Source organism: Microchirus variegatus (genome assembly GCF_963457635.1).
Source record: "Microchirus variegatus genome assembly, chromosome: 2".
Lineage (NCBI taxonomy): Eukaryota > Metazoa > Chordata > Actinopteri > Pleuronectiformes > Soleidae > Microchirus > Microchirus variegatus.
The window spans coordinates 43,295,724-43,313,781 of NC_139803.1; the positions used below are offsets into that span (position 1 = coordinate 43,295,724).

The 18,058-nt window shown below is 39.6% G+C and overlaps 1 protein-coding gene across 5 annotated transcripts in view; it reads left to right on the forward strand.

Annotated features, from left to right (window-relative positions):
* The window catches only part of ppfia2 (PTPRF interacting protein alpha 2), a gene marked incomplete at both ends in the record, with an annotated part of 150,434 nt that overhangs the window by 86,247 nt on the left and 46,129 nt on the right, over positions 1 to 18,058 (forward strand). For 3 of the 5 annotated variants that reach the window (XM_083885937.1, XM_083885938.1, XM_083885939.1), the window contains 10 exons: positions 1,125 to 1,235; positions 4,007 to 4,228; positions 6,450 to 6,596; positions 11,041 to 11,175; positions 11,898 to 11,981; positions 13,391 to 13,522; positions 13,619 to 13,681; positions 13,786 to 13,877; positions 15,252 to 15,384; positions 16,892 to 17,109. In XM_083885937.1, coding sequence (XP_083742063.1) covers positions 1,125 to 1,235; positions 4,007 to 4,228; positions 6,450 to 6,596; positions 11,041 to 11,175; positions 11,898 to 11,981; positions 13,391 to 13,522; positions 13,619 to 13,681; positions 13,786 to 13,877; positions 15,252 to 15,384; positions 16,892 to 17,109 — 1,337 coding nt within the window. Of the gene's footprint in view, positions 1 to 1,124; positions 1,236 to 4,006; positions 4,241 to 6,449; positions 6,597 to 11,040; positions 11,176 to 11,335; positions 11,423 to 11,897; positions 11,982 to 13,390; positions 13,523 to 13,618; positions 13,682 to 13,785; positions 13,878 to 15,251; positions 15,385 to 16,891; positions 17,110 to 18,058 lie in introns of all 5 variants that reach the window. The other 2 variants (XM_083885935.1, XM_083885936.1) reach the window with 2 other exon arrangements.

Here is an 18,058-nt window from a genome sequence, read left to right on the forward strand (position 1 = left end):
AGACAGACAGGGATGGGCGCATATCGCCAAAATGGATGGCAAAATTGAAAATTGGCCGACTTCCTCTTCCAGTTGAGGTCGTGGATACGGTCGACTTTTTTCTTCGTCTTGGTCTATAACGTCTTCCCACCAAGTTTTGGGATCACGGCCGATGAAATCAGCGACCTTTGACCTCCCGCAGTCACGTGTGATTAAGTGATCGCAGCAGCAGCAGCAGCATTTAGAATATGTGAGATGTCTGTTTACTTTTAGTTTTTAAAGCCTTTAAATGCCTGGTTTTAGTGTAGATTTACAAGTGTGCCGTCTGTGATTTTGTCATTTCAGAGCTGGAGGAAAAAAAGATAGACTTTTTGCATTCGGTACAAAAAAGTGCACTCCCAAAAACGCTTAAAGATATCATATTATAATGTAATATATGATAATATTAGTGTTGATATAGCTTTTTAACATCAATCTTTATCAAATGTTCATTTACTTTTGGTTTTTAAAGCCTTTAAAAGCCTGGGGTTTTTTTTTCTAAACTAAAAAAAATAAAAAATAAAATTCATATTTTTTCCCCATTTAATAGATTTGAATTCTAAATTAAAATGTGTTTTAGGTGCAGTTTTGTAATATATAAGAGTGGAATAAAGTGTTATTTTCTGTGACACTGTATTTAATCATGGTCATAGATTGTGACAAACTTATTTGTAAATGAGAGGAATAATGACCAAAAAAAAACTTTTTTTTAACTTTTTGGTCAAATTTTGGATGATGATGGAAGGAAAATATAAAAATTTTTTAAAAAATAAAATAAAATTTGTTGAAAAAATCGGTAAAAACGTTTTTGAAAAAATAAACTTTTTGAAAAAATAAACTTTTTGAAAAAATAAACTTTTTGAAAAAATAAACTTTTTGAAAAAATAAACTCTTTTTGAAAAATAAACTTAATTATTATTTTTTTTTTTAATAAACTTTTTTTGAAAAAATAAACTTTTTGAAAAAATAAACTTTTTGAAAAAAATAAACTTTTTGAAAAAATAAACTTTTTGAAAAAATAAACTTTTTGAAAAAATAAACTTTTTTTGAAAAAGTTACATTTTGAATAAATCTTTTTGACTCGTGGTGTTTCTTCTGTCCTGCAGATCGTGGCCTTACGTGAACAGAATGCTCACATCCAGAGGAAAGTGGCGTCTGGAGACGGGAGCGAGGACCTTCTGGACGGAACTGAAGCTCAGCAGAAAGTCCACAACAAGGTGAGGCGACGATTATATTAAACATTGAGACTCTTAAACAGACTGAAAAACACGCTGCCGTCGCTGCTTATTTGTCTATAATCGTTGAGCTTGAGCCTGAATTGGAAGGTTTTAGTCTCGGTGATGGTGAAGGTGACCTTCAGACAGGTGAGGGCTGAGTGACCTCTGCTTCACGGATTAAGCAGCTGAATAGATGAATAACAAATATCTCTTGCTCTGATTATTCATTTAAACACTGAAGACAAAGACCCTGGAAAAATTAGCTTTTTTTTTACCTGAGTGGATGGAAAGGAGTGGACAGATATTGGATTTTCAGAAGCGATATCATTTCCGAGGCTAATGACAGATATTTGGAATTTGATGTTTATTTACAGGAACAATGAAAATCCCAGTCAAAATTAAAAATGGAAAAAAAGGTAAAAGCCTTTAATGTTCACTGTAACGCAAATATTACTGAACATTTTCCAAATGACTGAGGGCCCATCCACGTTTCAGGCGACCTGAAGCCATATTTTTGTGAAAACGGCCTCACGAAAGTCGGTAGAATTGTCGCTAGTAATTTTTTTTTTTTTTTTTTTTTTTTAAAGGGTCTGTAAAGTCGCAAAATATTTACACGGAAACGTCACGAAACTTAAAGTAAAACAACAACCATTGCACCTGAAATATTGACATTATTGTCGTTTTAAAGACGGAAGCGGAACGACCGCGCTAGTAAAGCGAGACGGCCGCAAACCTAAAATTAAAAGAAAATTAACCCCAGTTCTCTGAAATTTGAGTGCGATAGACAACGTTAGCGACACTAGCAGTTGTTTCGGCGACTGCAGTTACATACCGGAGCTTTACGAGGCCAAGTTTCGGTGAAACTGAAATAATCCAATTATTTCTCTCGCGGTCTAGATTCCCTTTGCTCGTCGTCCAAAAACCGTTGTGGACCAATTTAAAAAAAACAATGTGTGAACTGATCCCTTTAACAGTTTCTACAGAGGAACGACTTCCTCGTTGAAATTCGCTCGGTCTTAAAATAACAGGTGTTTTCGTCGTTTACGAGGCTGTGAAATGAGCACAAACAGCAGTCGGAGACGCTCGAGCGACGCCGCTAAATCTGTAAAGTCCGTCATATTTATTTTATCGGCCGCCGCTGGTCACTGACATTAAAGCCAGTGATGTGATTTTTGAATCATTGGTCTGAGACGGCGAGGTTTGTCCTCACAGACGGAGACTGAGGGACATTTTTGTATTATATAATATATTTAATCCTTTTTTCATGCATATTGTTATATTTTTAAATGTTCTCAATTTTGTTTTCAACAAAAAAACAACTAAACTAAAAATACTCACACTTACACCCCTACGGACAAAAATGTCCTCTTTGAAACCCCCCTTTAAATCACTAATTTTTGATGCAATTTAAGCGGTTAAAACTTTAAAATTCATTAATGCATTGATATGTATGAAAAAAATATGAAATATGATTTGGCAAAATAATAAAGAAAAACAAATAATTTCTGCTAATCTACCGGGGTTAATAATCACACCAAATATAATCCAGATTGCATGAAGTATATTGAAAATAATTAATTTATTGTTTTTTGGGGGGGTTGTTTAGCCCATAGTATGAAGGTGCATCATGACAAAAATTGGCAATTAAAAAAATTATAATAATTTATTAATAATTGGTATGTTATCATTAATACGAAATATTTTTATTGTTAATTAATTAATTAATTAATTAATTAATTATTTAATAATAAAAATAATACGTAAAAAATATTTTAATGATTACTTTATTAATGAGTTACTTTATCAATTAATTAATTAATTTATTTATTTATTTATTTATTAATTAATTAATAAAGTAATTAATCAATAAAGTAAAATTCATAAAAATTATAATAATCTATTAATATTTGGTATGTTATCATTAATATCATCATTAAAACGTATTATTTTTATTGTTATTTAATTAATTAATTAATTAATTAAATAATTAATTAATTAATTAAATAATTAATTAAATAATTAATTCACAATAAAAATAATACTTAAAAAAGTTTATAATAATAAATAAATTAATTAATTAATTAATTAATTAACTCATTACAACAATAACAATTCACCACAGGGGACAGGAAGTCAGGTTTTCATCTGGTTCATTTTCAGACCTTAATCTTGTGTCCATTTTTTAAAGAAATCCCCTTTTGCTAAAGGGTAAAACTTTTAAATTTAGGCTCACTTTGGTTTTATAAATTGATTACTGAAGTAAATGTCATTAATCATTAATCACTATTTCGGATTTTCCACCAGTGGAAGCTCACGTTAAAAAACGACCACGTGACAGAACCCCGACCTCGTATCCACGCTCCCGGGTTCTGCGTCGCTAGCGTGACGAATAATAATAATACGCCGCGAGAGTCAGCAGCGATTCGGCCGAACGCAGCACAAAAAAACCCCCCCAAAAAAAACAGCTGTGCAGAGATAATGAAACTCACCTGTCAGCAGCCTCTGGAGCTTTCTAATTAAAAAGACTTTACATTAAATTTTTTGTATGGGTTTGTATGATCGGTGCAAAAAAAAAAAGTGACACAACACCAGGCGGAAACCCGACCCAAATAAAGCGCAATTAAGCTTTAAAAAGTCGCTCGTCTGCAGATTCTACGTCGCCTTCGCGTCCCAGTTATTCAAATGTCCTGCTTTGTCGCACCTGTAACGAGAGAGTGATGATGATGATGATGATGATGATGATGATGTCCGCTCTTCTTCTTCTTCTTCAGCGCCTGTCCAACGGCTCGCTGGAGTCGGCCCACGAGGCGAGCCAGGTGGTGGAGCTCCAGGATCTGCTGGAGAAGCAGAACTACGAGCTGGCCCAGATGAAGGAGCGCATGTCGTCGCTGTCGTCGCGCGTCTCCGAGGTGGAGCAGGAGCTGGAGACGGCTCGCAAAGACCTCATCAAGTCCGAGGAGATGAACAACAAGTACCAGAGGGACATCAAAGAGGTTACCGCACGCGCACACACACACACACACACACACACACACACGCGTGCGGAGAAGCCATATTTGTACGACATCAAAGAAGCTGAAGCAGCGGCCTAAAAAAAAAAAGCTCATATTAGCATCAACGCTAACACGCACTTCAAAGCGCTGTAGGAAAACGTGAAATAATCCTTTATGGACGTTGGTTTCCTGACTATGAAGATAGAAAAACCACACAAAAAAAGGACAAACAAACAGAAAACGACAGTTTGAGCGTCTAATCTGGTCAAGAGAGAATAAGAAATGGGCGGGAAAAAATTAACTGTTAATTTTAGTGGTTGCGATTTGTTTCTGACTTTAAAAATGAGAAGTCAGAAGTCAAATTTGGGTATAAAAGGGGAATTAAGCGCTGTTAAGTACTGATTAATGTCTTCTTATTACTATCATTAAAATAACGGTGAGTGTAGCCGCGTGTAGCTAGCAGAGCAGGTGACTGTTTCAATGGCTAGCTAGGTAGCAATGTTTGCTAACATTAGCTGCACCTTGTCCGATAAAAACTGTCAATAACTGGAAGAACAATCCCTCACGCTACACTTCAGGGTAATTTGGCCAGATAATCTGATCGGAAAGATACCCGCAAGTATCTCGGCATGACTTGAAATTTACCATCATAATAGTCGGCATCGCCCTGAACAAGGATCCGTTGAAAATATTCGCAAACCTCTTAAGGAATAATTTTAATGAATTTTTGAAATCCATATTTACTGTCCATAAAAGGGCTGTATAATAATTATGGTATGATTTTCTTTGGGTTGCACACACAAAGTGCAGCTAACAGTTGTTGTTAGCAACCCTTGCTACCCAGCTAGCCACTAAAAAGACACTAACATCCGATGGCATCATATTTTAAGACAGCGATAAATTGTTTAAATGTGAAAGAAAATTCTAATTCAAGCAAAAGGGTCAAGGGTGTCTGTTTAATGGCTAGCTAGTTAGCAAGGCTTGCTCATGTGATGTCCGCTGATGTCTACAACTGCTAGCTGCACTTTGTCCAACAAAAAAAAAGTCAACAACTGGAAGAAACAACATTCTCTGAGAAGCTACGTTTAAGCCGTGGCACTTTTTGTTGCAGAAAGTGTAGCTAACGGTTGTAGATATCAGCGGATGTCACGTTACCAATGTTAGCAGCCCTTGCTACCTAGCTAGCCACTAAAAAGACACTAACTAATTTAAGCAAAAGGGTCAAGGGTGTCTGTTTAATGGCTAGCTATTTAGCAAGGGTTAGCTGCTACAACTGTGAGCTGCACTTTGTCCTTTTTTTTTGTTGGACAAAGTGCAGCTAACAGTTGTAGACATCAGCAGACATCACATTAGCAACCCTTAGCAACATCTTTGTTATTGTTGTTGTTGTTGTTGTACAACTGGTCTGACATGACTGATTTAAGAAAAAGGATCAAGGGTATCTGTTTGATGGCTAGCTAGTTACTAAGGCTTGCTAATGAGACGTCCGCTGTTGTCTACAACTGCTAGCTGCACTTTTTGTCCGACAAAAACAGTCAACAACTGGAGGAAGAACCTTCTCCGAGAAGCTACGTTTGAGCCATGGCACTTTTTGTACATTAGCAACCCTTGCTACCTAGCTAACCACTATAAAGACACTAACGTCTGATGGCATCATACTTTAAGACAGTGATATATTGTTTAAATGTGAAAGAAAATTATAATTCCAACAAAAGTGTCAAGGGTGTCTGTTTAATGGCTGGCTAGTTAGCAGGGGTTGCTAATGTGACGTCTGCAACTGTTAGCGACACTTTTTTGTCCAACAAAAACAGTCAACAACTGGAGGAACAACGTTCTCCGAGAAGCTACGTTTGAGCAGAAAGTGTAGCTAACGGTTGTAGATATCAGCGGATGTCACATTAACAACGTTAGCAGCCCTTGCTACCTAGCTAGCCACAAAAAAAGACACTAACGAATTTAAGCAAAAGGGTCAAGGGTGTCTATTTAATGGCTAGGTAGCTATCAAGGGTTGCTAATGTGACATCCACTGATGTGTACAACTGTTAGCTGCACTTTGTCCAACAAAAAAAGGACAAAGTGCAGCTAACAGTTAACCCCCTTAAACATCTTTGTTGTTGTTGTTGTTGTTGTTGTTGTACAACTGGTCTGACGTGACTTTGCGTGTCTGTGTGTGTCTGTGTGTGTGTGTGTGTGCACCTGTGTGTGTGTGTGTGTTGCGCAGGCCATGTGTCAGAAGGAGGACATGGAGGAACGCATCGTGACGCTGGAGAAGCGCTACCTTAGCGCTCAGCGCGAGTCGACCTCGGTGCACGACATCAACGACAAACTGGAGAACGAGCTGGCCAATAAGGAGGCCTTTCTCAGGCAGGTCAGTAAAGCTCCGCCCCCTCCCCTCCCCCCTCTCCCCTGGGGGTTCTGTGAAGGTTTTTTTGTGGGTCGCTGAGGTCCAGGTGCTCCTGAAATGGACCAAACGGCAGAAAGAAGCAGCTGTTTTTAGAAAAACCTCTCGACGTTGTTTGGTTTAAAGTCAGAGGAAATGATCCAGTTATTTTTTTCCTTCTTCACTTGTTTGTTTACTTTTAAAGTTCGTCTTCACGCTTCACGGAAAAAACTGCGCCGCGTTTTCGTCTCAAAGACGTTTTTAAAACTGCGTTTGATGATTCTCTCTTTGTGATTCTTTGCAGTCAATTAGAGTCCGAGCACCAGCTGAGGTCGGGAGATAAGGACGGAGAGAGTTTCTCATATTTACTTTGAGCAGAAGAAAATCACAAGAGCACATTTTGACAGAGTTAATCGATGACTGATGCATTTTCCCGCCTCTGACGTGTGAATATTTGCTGGTTTCTTTGCTCAAAGAAGTCGATAAAACTGATTCGTTTTGGTTTGCGGTTGTTTTTGTGGTCCACACGACATCGTTTGGTGTTTTTGTCTCCAAAGTCCAAAAACTCCCACATCGTCAATTACATGATCTACAAAAAGATGCAGAATTTTAATGTTGTCGTATGACAGTGGTCAGCAATGGTTGGCCCCTTGGTCCAAAACTGGCCCGCTAGCATCAATATCTGGGCCCTGATCTTAAATTATTTGCTTATCGTCACAAAAAAAGAGCTTTTATTCTGAAAAAATATGAACCGAAGACGACAATAGGCCACAATTTTGCGCAAACGCACTTACGTAATTACGCAACGGTTTGTGCTGTCTGAAAAAATTCTAACGGATTCTGAAAGTTGCACGTCAGCGCCAACGTGTGGTTATTACAGTCATTTCACAATTTGAAAAAACGTTGTTTAAATTTTTTAATACGCAAAATCTGGTGTTCATGTACAACCACAGGGTTTTTTTTCTAAATAAACTTCAATTTAAATTGTTAATTCGTTATTTTAACATGCAGTAAATTGTAAAATAACTGCCAGATATTGAACATTATTCTGGACATTTTCTGACCCTTTTATGGTTAAAATAAGCCAAAAGTCCTTTAATTGTGCTTGTAACATGCAGTAAATTGGAGATATTGAACATTATTCTGGAAATATGGGCAAAACCACTTAGTTACAGGACATTTTCTGACCCTTTTATGGTTAAAATAAGCAAAACTAAGTCCTTCAAAGGTGTTAAAGGTGCAAAAGAATTAGCAAAACGGGGCTCAGCTGATGGAAAAGTGAGCAAAAATGCTCAAAAACATGGCACCAAGGTCCGGATACTGCAACAAAACAACAAAAAGTCAAACAAATGCCATTTTAAATAGTTATTTTTCTAAATAAACTTCATTTTAAATTGTTAATAGACTATTTTAACATGCAGTCAATTGGAGATATTGAACATTATTCTGGAAAAATGGGCAAAGCAGTTAGTTACGGGACATTTTCTGACCCTTTTATGGTTAAAATAAGCCAAAAGTCCTTTAATTGTGCTTGTAACATGCAGTAAATTGGAGATATTGAACATTATTCTGGAAATATGGGCAAAACCACTTAGTTACAGGACATTTTCTGACCCTTTTATGGTTAAAATAAGCAAAACTAAGTCCTTCAAAGGCGTTAAAGGTGCAAAAGAATTAGCAAAACGGGGCTCGGCTGATGGAAAAGTGAGCAAAAATGCTCAAAAACATGGCACCAAGGTCCGGATACTGCAACAAAACAACAAAAAGTCAAACAAATGCCATTTTAAATAGTTATTTTTCTAAATAAACTTCATTTTAAATTGTTAATAGACTATTTTAACATGCAGTCAATTGGAGATATTGAACATTATTCTGGAAAAATGGGCAAAGCAGTTAGTTACGGGACATTTTCTGACCCTTTTATGGTTAAAATAAGCCAAAAGTCCTTTAATTGTGCTTGTAACATGCAGTAAATTGGAGATATTGAACATTATTCTGGAAATATGGGCAAAACCACTTAGTTACAGGACATTTTCTGACCCTTTTATGGTTAAAATAAGCAAAACTAAGTCCTTCAAAGGTGTTAAAGGTGCAAAAGAATTAGCAAAACGGGGCTCGGCTGATGGAAAAGTGAGCAAAAATGCTCAAAAACATGGCACCAAGGTCCGGATACTGCAACAAAAACAACAAAAAGTCAAACAAATGCCATTTTAAATAGTTATTTTTCTAAATAAACTTCATTTTAAATTGTTAATAGACTATTTTAACATGCAGTCAATTGGAGATATTGAACATTATTCTGGAAAAATGGGCAAAAGCACTTAGTTACGGGGACATTTTCTGACCCTTTTATGGTTAAAAACGGCCTTCAAATGTGTTAAAGGTGCAAAAAAATTAGCAAAACGAGGCTCAGCTGTTGTTACGGAGATGAAAAAGTGAGCAAAAATGCTTGAAAACATGGCACCCAGGCACGGATACTGCAACAGAAACAACAAAAACAACAAAAAAAATCACATTGTCATGCTTTTTCCCCCGACGGCGTCTCAAACGCAACCCGTAAAAATACACACACAACACGACTCTAATGATCGTACGCTGTGCAGCTTTAGGGAGCAGAGCATGAGCTGCTGATGGCAAAGGCCGCCGAGAAATCTAAATACCCATCGCAGCCCTCGAGTCGAGCAGAGGAGGAAGACCGTGGGTTGGACTTCCTGTCGTCGTATTGTCTCTGGATGTCTAATCCGGGCGCTTTCTATTCTCCGTTGAGTCAAAAGTTGCCTCCGTCACTCTTGGCAAAGTGCAGCGCCGCTGCTATTCTCACCGTCCTGGTGCTATTTTTGAAGAAGAAGAAGAAGAGGCTGAGGCAAAGTGCCAGAGCAAACATCTGAGTTTCTATTTTCGACCGGGGAAACGTTCTCTGCTGACATTAGCAAGGGAAGATTCACACTGAGAGAAAACCTTTTGTTCCTTTTCTTGCTGCATCATATTCTACATTTTTGCCAACTGCACTGAAAGAGGCCACAGAGTACTGACTAATGTGTTCTCATGACTGTCATTAACATAACAGTGAGTGTAGCCGCGTGTAGCTAGCAGAGCAGGTGACTGTTCCAATTGCTAGCTATGTAGCAATGTTTGCTAACATTAGCTGCGTCTTGTCCAATAAAAAACGGTCAATAACTGGAAGAACAATCCCTCACACTACACACTACAGATAATCTGATTGGAAAGGTACCTGCGAGTATCTCGGAATGACTTGAAATTTACCATCATAATAGTCGGCATCGCCCTGAACAAGGATCTGTTGAAAATATTTTCAAAACTCTTACGGAATAATTTTTATGAATTTTTGAAATTCATGAAAAAAAGTATCTCGGAATTACTTGAAATTTACCATCATATTAGTCAGCATCGCCCTGAACAAGGATCCGTTGAAAATATTTGCAAAACTCTTACGGAATATTTTTTATGAATTTTTGAAATTCATGAAAAAAAGTATCTCGTAATTACTTGAAATGTACCATCATAATAGTCAACATCGCCCTGAACAGGGATCCGTTGAAAATATTTGCAGAACTCTTACGGAATAATTTAAATGAATTTTTGAAATTCATGAAAAAAAGTATCTCGGAATTACTTGAAATTTACCATCATAATAGTCAGCATCGCCCTGAACAAGGATCCGTTGAAAATATTTGCAAACCTCTTAAGGAATCATTTTTATGAATTTTTGAAATTCAGGAAATTATCCATTTGCCCTGATGCACTTTGACAGTGAGCTGACTTTCTTCAAAAAACAAAAAGTATCTCGTAATGACTTGAAATTTACCATCATAATAGTCAGCATCGCCCTGAACAAGGATCCATTGAAAATATTTGCAAAACTCTAACGGAATAATTTTAACAAATTTTTGAAATTCAGGAAATGATCCATTTTCCCTGATGCACTGACAGCAAGCCGACTTTAGTCTAAAAAAAAAGTATCTCGGAATGACTTGAAATTTACCATCATAATAGTCGACATCGCCCTGAACAAGGATCCGTTGAAAATATTTGCAAAACTTTTACGGAATAATTTTTATGAATTTTTGAAATTCATGAAAAAAAGTATCTCCGAATTACTTGAAATTTACCATCATAATAGTCGGCATCGCCCTGAACAAGGATCTGTTGAAAATATTTGCAAAACTCTAACGAAATTATTTTAATGAATTTTTGAAATTCAGGAAAAAAAGTATCTCGGAATGACTTGAAATTTACCATCATAATAGTCGGTATCACCCTGAACAAGGATCAGTTGAAAATATTTGCAAACCTCTTAAGGAATAATTTTTGGAAATTCAGGAAATGATCCATTTGCAATGACGCAACAACAATCTTAACACGGTCTTAACGTGGCTTTTTTTCCTCTGTCGTCGTTGTCGTTTGTGCACAGATGGAGGAGAAGAACCGGCAGCTCCAGGAGCGTCTGGAGCTGGCCGAGCAGAAGCTCCAGCAGACCATGAGGAAGGCCGAGACGCTGCCCGAGGTGGAGGCCGAGCTCGCCCAGAGGATCGCCGCCCTCACCAAGGTAGACGAAATAACCCCGACAAACAACAACACAAACAACAACACAAACGCACACGTGACGATTGGCACATTCTGACAGATGCCCTCGTCGTACATGTACAAGTACTGTGTTGGTGTCCTGACGTTTCTCCTCTCCCCCCCCCTCACCCCGGGCCACGTAGTCCGACTCCAGCTCCTCTTCCTCCCCCGACGATTATCACTTTGTTATGGAAGCTAAACTCCAAGACATGAGCTCCATTCTTAGGAAGGTAGTCGCACGGCGGCGCCACAGCTACTGCTGCTGCTGCTGCTGCTGCTGCTGCTGCTGCCGCCAAATCCTGTAGAGAGCAGACTTCATCCATCTTATGTACCTAGTGTGTGTGTGTGTGTGTGTGTGTGTGTGTGTGGTTTGTTTTCTGGCTGTTCTACCACCACAGGACGGCTGCATGGCACTTTTGTGGCTGGAGCTCATTCTACTTTGGCAGCGCTGGAGCAGCTCTTTCATCCTGTCTGTTTTTTTGGTGGCCTCCGTCTTTTCCCATCTTTTTGTCACAGTTCCGCTTCTAAAACAGATCAGACATCCATCTTTAGAGGCTTTGGCTTGCGTTGTCGCCATCGCTTTTCTATTTGGTCGCTTCCTTCTCCTCCTTCTTCGTCTTCTTCTTGTATTTTTAACCGCCGTCAAACGCGGTGGATCACCGTGCCCCCGGCCTCTGTTCTGTCTGTGCTGTGATCCCTGTGTAGGCGGAGGAGCGTCACGGCAGCATCGAGGAGCGCATGAGGCACTTGGAATGCCAGCTGGAGGAGAAGAACCAGGAGCTGCTGAGGGTGAGTCACCACCGAGGAGGAGGAGGCGTCGCGCCAAGTCACTGTCCTCAATCACATCACATTGGAGCATTATTTGGCAGAAATAGAACCTAGAATCTGATCACGCGTTACAGCGTTGTCAACAAAAACAGTCGTGTTAAAATCATTCTCACATTTCCTGTCAGGCTTTTAATGTGAAGTCACGTCGCAGTAGAAACGCTGTTGTTATTGACTAAAGTAGCATTTTTGGAGCATTATTTGGCAGAAATCTAATCAATTGAAGTAATTTAGGGGGGAATCGGTCCTGGAAAGTCCTCGAAAGGCCGTCCTGGAAAGTTCTTGAAAAGTAAATGAAAGGTCCCTGAAAGGTCCTTGAATTTGATTTTAGGGAATCGGTCCTGGAAAGTCCTTAAGTAATTTGAAAGTCCTTGAATGGTCCTTGAATTTACTAAAGTCACATTTTTGGAGCATTATTTTGCAGAAATAGAACCTAGAATCTGATCACGCGTTACAGCGTTGTCAACAAAAACAGTCACGTTAAAATCACTCGCACATTTCCTGTGAGGCTTTTAATGTGAAGTCCACGCAGGAAGTGTTTCACTGACATCGCAGTACAAACGCCATTGTTATTGACTAAAGTAACATCTTTGGAGCATTATTTGGCAGAAATCTGATCACGCATTACAGTGTTGTCACCAAAAGTTAAATTGGTCCTTGAAAGGTAATTTAAATTAATTTTAAAGTTTCAGTCCTTGCATTTGATTTTGTGGACTTGTTCCTTTTAAAGTCCTTGAAAAGTAATGTAAAAGTCCTTGAAAAGTAATTTAAAAGTCCTTGTAAAGTCCTTGAATTTGATTTTAGGCAATCGGTCCTGGAAAGTACTTGAAAAGTAATTGAAAGGTCCTTGAATTTGATTTTGAGGAATTGGTCCTGGAAAGCCTTTGAAAAGTAATTTAAAGGTCCTTGAAAATTGGTCCTGGAAAGTCCTTAAGTAATTGAAAAGTCCTTGAATTTGAGTTTAAGGTATCATTCATCGAAAGTTCTTGAAAAGGCCTTAAAGTAATTTGAAAGTTCTTGAAAGGTCCTTGAATTTGATTTTAGGGAATTGGTCCTGAAAAGTCCTTGAATTGACCAGAGTAACATTTTTGGAGCACTATTTGGCAGAAACAGGCTTTACAGTCAAAATCAATCAATCAAAGCTGAAAATGACCTAAAAATTAGTTTTGTCGTTTATAATTTGAGTCAAACACATAAATAAAGTTATATGAAGATCGAAGATCAACAGTTGCTGATTCAGCACGACTCACATTATTCTAATCTGGGGACTCAAAGCGGTTCCACAACGTCAATCTGAACATGAAGAGATTATTAATTCCTTCCTCGCTGCACTTTAACGTAACGACGACGATGTGACTTTAATGAAACTTCAGGCTCGACAGCGAGAGAAGATGAACGAAGAGCACAACAAGCGCCTGTCGGACACGGTGGATCGACTCCTCACCGAGTCCAACGAGCGTCTGCAGCTGCACCTGAAGGAGAGGATGGCGGCGCTGGAGGAGAAGGTGAAAACAAATAAAATATATAAGACTAAATAAATCGATAAAAGTCCAGGAAACGGATTCTGATTTTTTTCTCTCTCCTCGCTTCTCTTTCCGCAGAACGTCTTGATCCAAGACTCGGAGGGTTACAGGAAACGCTACGAAGAGTCCATCCAGGAAAAGGTAAGCGATCGCAGAGACGCCGTCGCTGTCGGTGTGCGTTTAATCGACGCTACGGTCGCTTAAACCACACTTTAGTCGTCCTGATCGTTGTTTCCTCCAATCAGACGCACCTGGCGGAGGAGATCGACAAACTGCGATCGGAGCTCGACCAGTTCAGACTGAGGGCAGGCTCCCTCACTGAACCCACCCTGTCCAGGTCAGTGCAAAATTAAAAATGGCCGACTTCCTGTTGAGTTGAGGCCACGGTTACGGTCGACTTTTTTGATCGTCTTGGTCGATAACATCTTCCCACCAAGTTTCGTGAAATTTGGCGGAACTCAACGTGTCTCAAATTTATACGGCACTTCCTGTTTCATGGCGAACGGTCAAAATTCGAGAAAAAACGCTGTTTTGAATCCACAAAACGTTTCAACAACTTTTCACCTTTGATGTGTCGAGTACAAATTGCAGTGTTTTTTTGTTTTTTTATGTTGGTACGACAAACACGATTGGACGAGTTAGCTCATTTACATATTGTGCAAAATTCAAAATGGCCGACTTCCTGTTGAGTTGAGGCCATGGTTACGGTCGACTTTTTTGTTCGTCTTGGTCGATAACATCTTCCCACCAAGTTTCGTGAAATTTGGCAGAACTCAACGTGTAAACGAAGTCATAGGGAACTTCCTGTTTTGTGGCGATTGGTCAAAATTTGCCAAAGTGCAGAGGGTTGCCGTGGCCACGCCCCCTTTTGAATCCGCAAAATGTTTCAACAACTTTTCACCTTTGATGTGTCTAGGACAAATTGGCATGTTTTTTTTTTTTTATGTTGGTACGACAAATACGCTCGGACAAGTTATCTTATTGACTTAGGGTGCAAAATGGCCGACTTCCTGTTGAGTTGAGGCCATGGTTACGGTCGACTTTTTCGTTCGTCTTGCTCTATAACATCTTCCCACCGAGTTTCGCGACGTTCGGTGAAACTCAATTTTGCCTCCGTTTTTCACCTTACGGGGCGCTATCTATAGAGCCCTTGAGCAAACACACGGGTCCGGGAACTATGCCAATATCGCACTTTCGCCACACCTGACCTCCATGCCGTGTTTCGAGAGTTTTTATGCACGTTAACCCGATCAAAAATTACCGTAAAAAAGCCACGGATATAATGATTAACAAGAGGTTCCTCATAGGTAAATGTTGGTACATTAAAACACTGCTTTTGTTGATCTATCGTTAGTTTGAGTGAGATTCAGTCACTGATATTTGCTGTGCACTATTGTTAGAATCACTTGTATCATATTATCTATTCTGGGATTGTCTCCCCTTTTTCACGCAGTGTGAAGTTATCGTACTATTATTATTATTCCCCGGCGCCGATCTGTTTGCCGTCGCGGTCGTCGTAATCTCCGCAGACGAACGACGCGCCGTCACGCGGGATAATGAGCTGCCGTCCGCAGAGAGAGATGGTTTAAATAATCACGTCTCTGTGACTGTGATTCAAACGCGAGCTTCCGCTGCTTTAGCGTCTCTGTCTCGTGGTTTATAATCTGGAGCTGCACAGATTAGACGTGACGGATTAACGTTTGTTCCTCAGGTCTCACTTGGACACGTCGGGCGAGCTGCGCTTCTCGCTGGGCTCTTTGGCCGAGACGCAGTCGGACCACTACCGCTCGGCCAAGGTCATCCGGAGGTCGAGGAGAGGTCGAATGGGTCTGCGCGAATCCAAGGTGATCCGTCGTCTACGCTTTTGTGTCTTTGACCCGTTTCCACTCTGGCAGAACAGGGCAATGTGGGTAAACGCAATCAAAACATACGCGCGTGTAGGGTAACGATAACCAGCAGAAACGTCCTTGAAAAGTAATTTAAAATCCCTTGAAAGGTCCTTGAAAAGTAATTTAAAATCCCTTGAACGGTCCTTGAAAAGTAATTTAAAAGTCCTTGAAAGGTCCTTGAATTTGTGAATTTGATTTGGGGGAATTGGTCCAGGAAAGTCCTTGAAAAGTAATTTAAAACTCCTTGAAAAGTCATTGAATTTGATTTTAAGGGAATTGGTCCTGGGAAGTCATTGAAAAGTCCTTGAAAAGTAATGTTAAAGTTTCAGTCCTTGAATTTAATTTTAGGGACTTGGTCCTTGAACAGTCCTTGATAAGTCATTTAAAAGTCCTTGAAAGGTCCCTGAATTTGATTTTGGGGAATTGGTCCAGGAGAGTCCTTGCAAAGTCCTTGAAAAGTAATTTAAAATCCCTTGAAAGCCTTGAACAGTAATTTAAAAGTCATTGAAAGGTCCTTGAATTTGTGAATTTGATTTTACATAATTGGACCTGGAAAGGCTTAAAAATTAATTCAAAGTTTCAATCCTTGAATTTGATTTTAGAGAATTGATCCTTGAAAAGTCCCTGAAAAGAAATTTAAAAGTCCTTCAAAGGTCCTTGAATTTGATTTTGGGGAATTGGTCCAGGAAAGTCCTTGCAAAGTACTTGCAAAGTAATTTTAAAAATCCTTGAAAAGTCATTGAATTGGATTTTAGGGAATTCGGTCCTGGGAAGTCATTGAAAATTCCTTAAAATGTAATGTAAAAGTTTCAGTCCTTGAATTTTATTTTAGGGACTTGGTCCTCGGAACATAAGTTAAAAGTCCTTAAAAAGTCCTTGAATATGATTTTAGAGAATCGGTCCTAGAAAATCCTCGAAAAGTCCTTAAAAAGCAATCTAAAAGCCCTTGAAATGTCTTTGAAAAATTATTTGAAAGTCCTTGAAAGGTCCTTGAAAAGTCCTTGAATTTGATTTTAGAGAGTCGGTCCGTGAAAAGCAATTTAAACGTCCTTGAAAAGTCCTTCCAGTAATTTTCAAGTCCTTGAATTTGATTGTAGAGAATCGGTCCTGGAAAAGTCCTTGAGGGAATTGGTCATGGAAAGTGCTTGAAAGGTCCTGGAATTTGATGCAGGAAACCTGTGTATGGCTTCCATTTAAAAAAAAAAACCAACGTAATATTAATATGTAAAAGAACACAGGTACCGGTTTCTCACTCCTGATCCTGGGGAGCCATAGTCCTGGGGAGCCATAGTCCTGTCCATGTTTTAGATGTTTCCCTGCTCAAACACAGGTTATTCACATAAAAGTGTCGTTATCAGGCTCCAGCTCTGAATCCGGTGTTTGAGCAGAGACTCAGTGGTGACGAGAATCCCCGGTTCACAGCGTCATCATTAACGCTAATTAACTTCGTGTCTCGCCTCAGGCCAAGTCGCTCGGCGAGCACGAGTGGCGTTCGCAGCAGCTCGGCGTCCTCGGCGGTCACCACTTCGAGAGCGACACGGAGATGTCGGACATCGACGACGACGACCGGGAAACTCTGTTCAGCTCCATGGACCTGCTGTCGCCGGGCGGACACTCGGACGCTCAGACGCTGGCCATGATGCTGCAGGAGCAGCTGGACGCCATCAACAAGGAGATCCGGTACGTGGTTTCTGTCCATCTTTGTTCCGTCGTCTATCAAATCTGAAGCTAACGCTCCGTCGTTGATGCGCTCAGTGTTTTCCGCTCCTCTCTCGCTGCTTAATAACGTAATTACCTGCGTATTCATGACCCTACGTTGTTTCTTAACGAGCCGCGTTTCCTTCAGGACGAAGGCGTTTAATTTCAGAATCGATCGCAGTTAGCGACGGCGAGGATCTGCGGCGCTAACGCTCGGCTAATTACAGACTGAGATTCTGGATCATGGTTCAGACTAAATGACCTTTAGTCTCCACACTTTGGACTTTAATTAGTTTGACTTTAGTGGAAGGTGTTTACTGGAATGACGCCTCCGAAGCAGGGTTTCTGAAGGTGTGTCGGAGCAGGGAAACATCTAAGACATGGACAGGACCAGGAGTGAGGAGCACTGCTCTAAAGACGAAGACAAAGCTAAAGCTAAAGCTCAAGCTCAGTCATGGTGTCACTGATCTCAGGCTTTCATATGTTCCAGTATCCTGGAAAAGTCCTTGAATTTGATTTTCCGGAATTGGTCCTGGAAAGTCCTTAAAAAGCAACTTAAAAGGTTCAGTGCTTGAATTTGATATTAGGGATGTGGACCTCGAAAAGTAATTTTAAAGTCCTTGAAAGGTCCTTGAATTTGATTTTAGGGTATTGGTCCTGGAAAGTCCTTGAAATATCCTTAAAAAGTAATTTGAAAGTTTCAGTCCTTGAATTTGATATTAGAGACTTGGTCCTTGAAAGGTAATGTAAAAGTCCTTGAAAGGCCCTTGAAAAGTCCTTGAATTTGATTGTAGGGAATTGGTCCTGGAAAGTCCTTAAAAAGTAATTTAAAAGGTTCAGTCCTTGAATTTGATATTGGGGCTGTGGTCCTTGAAAAGCAATTTTAAAGTCCTTGAAAGGTCCTTGAATTTGATTTTAGGGAATTGGTCCT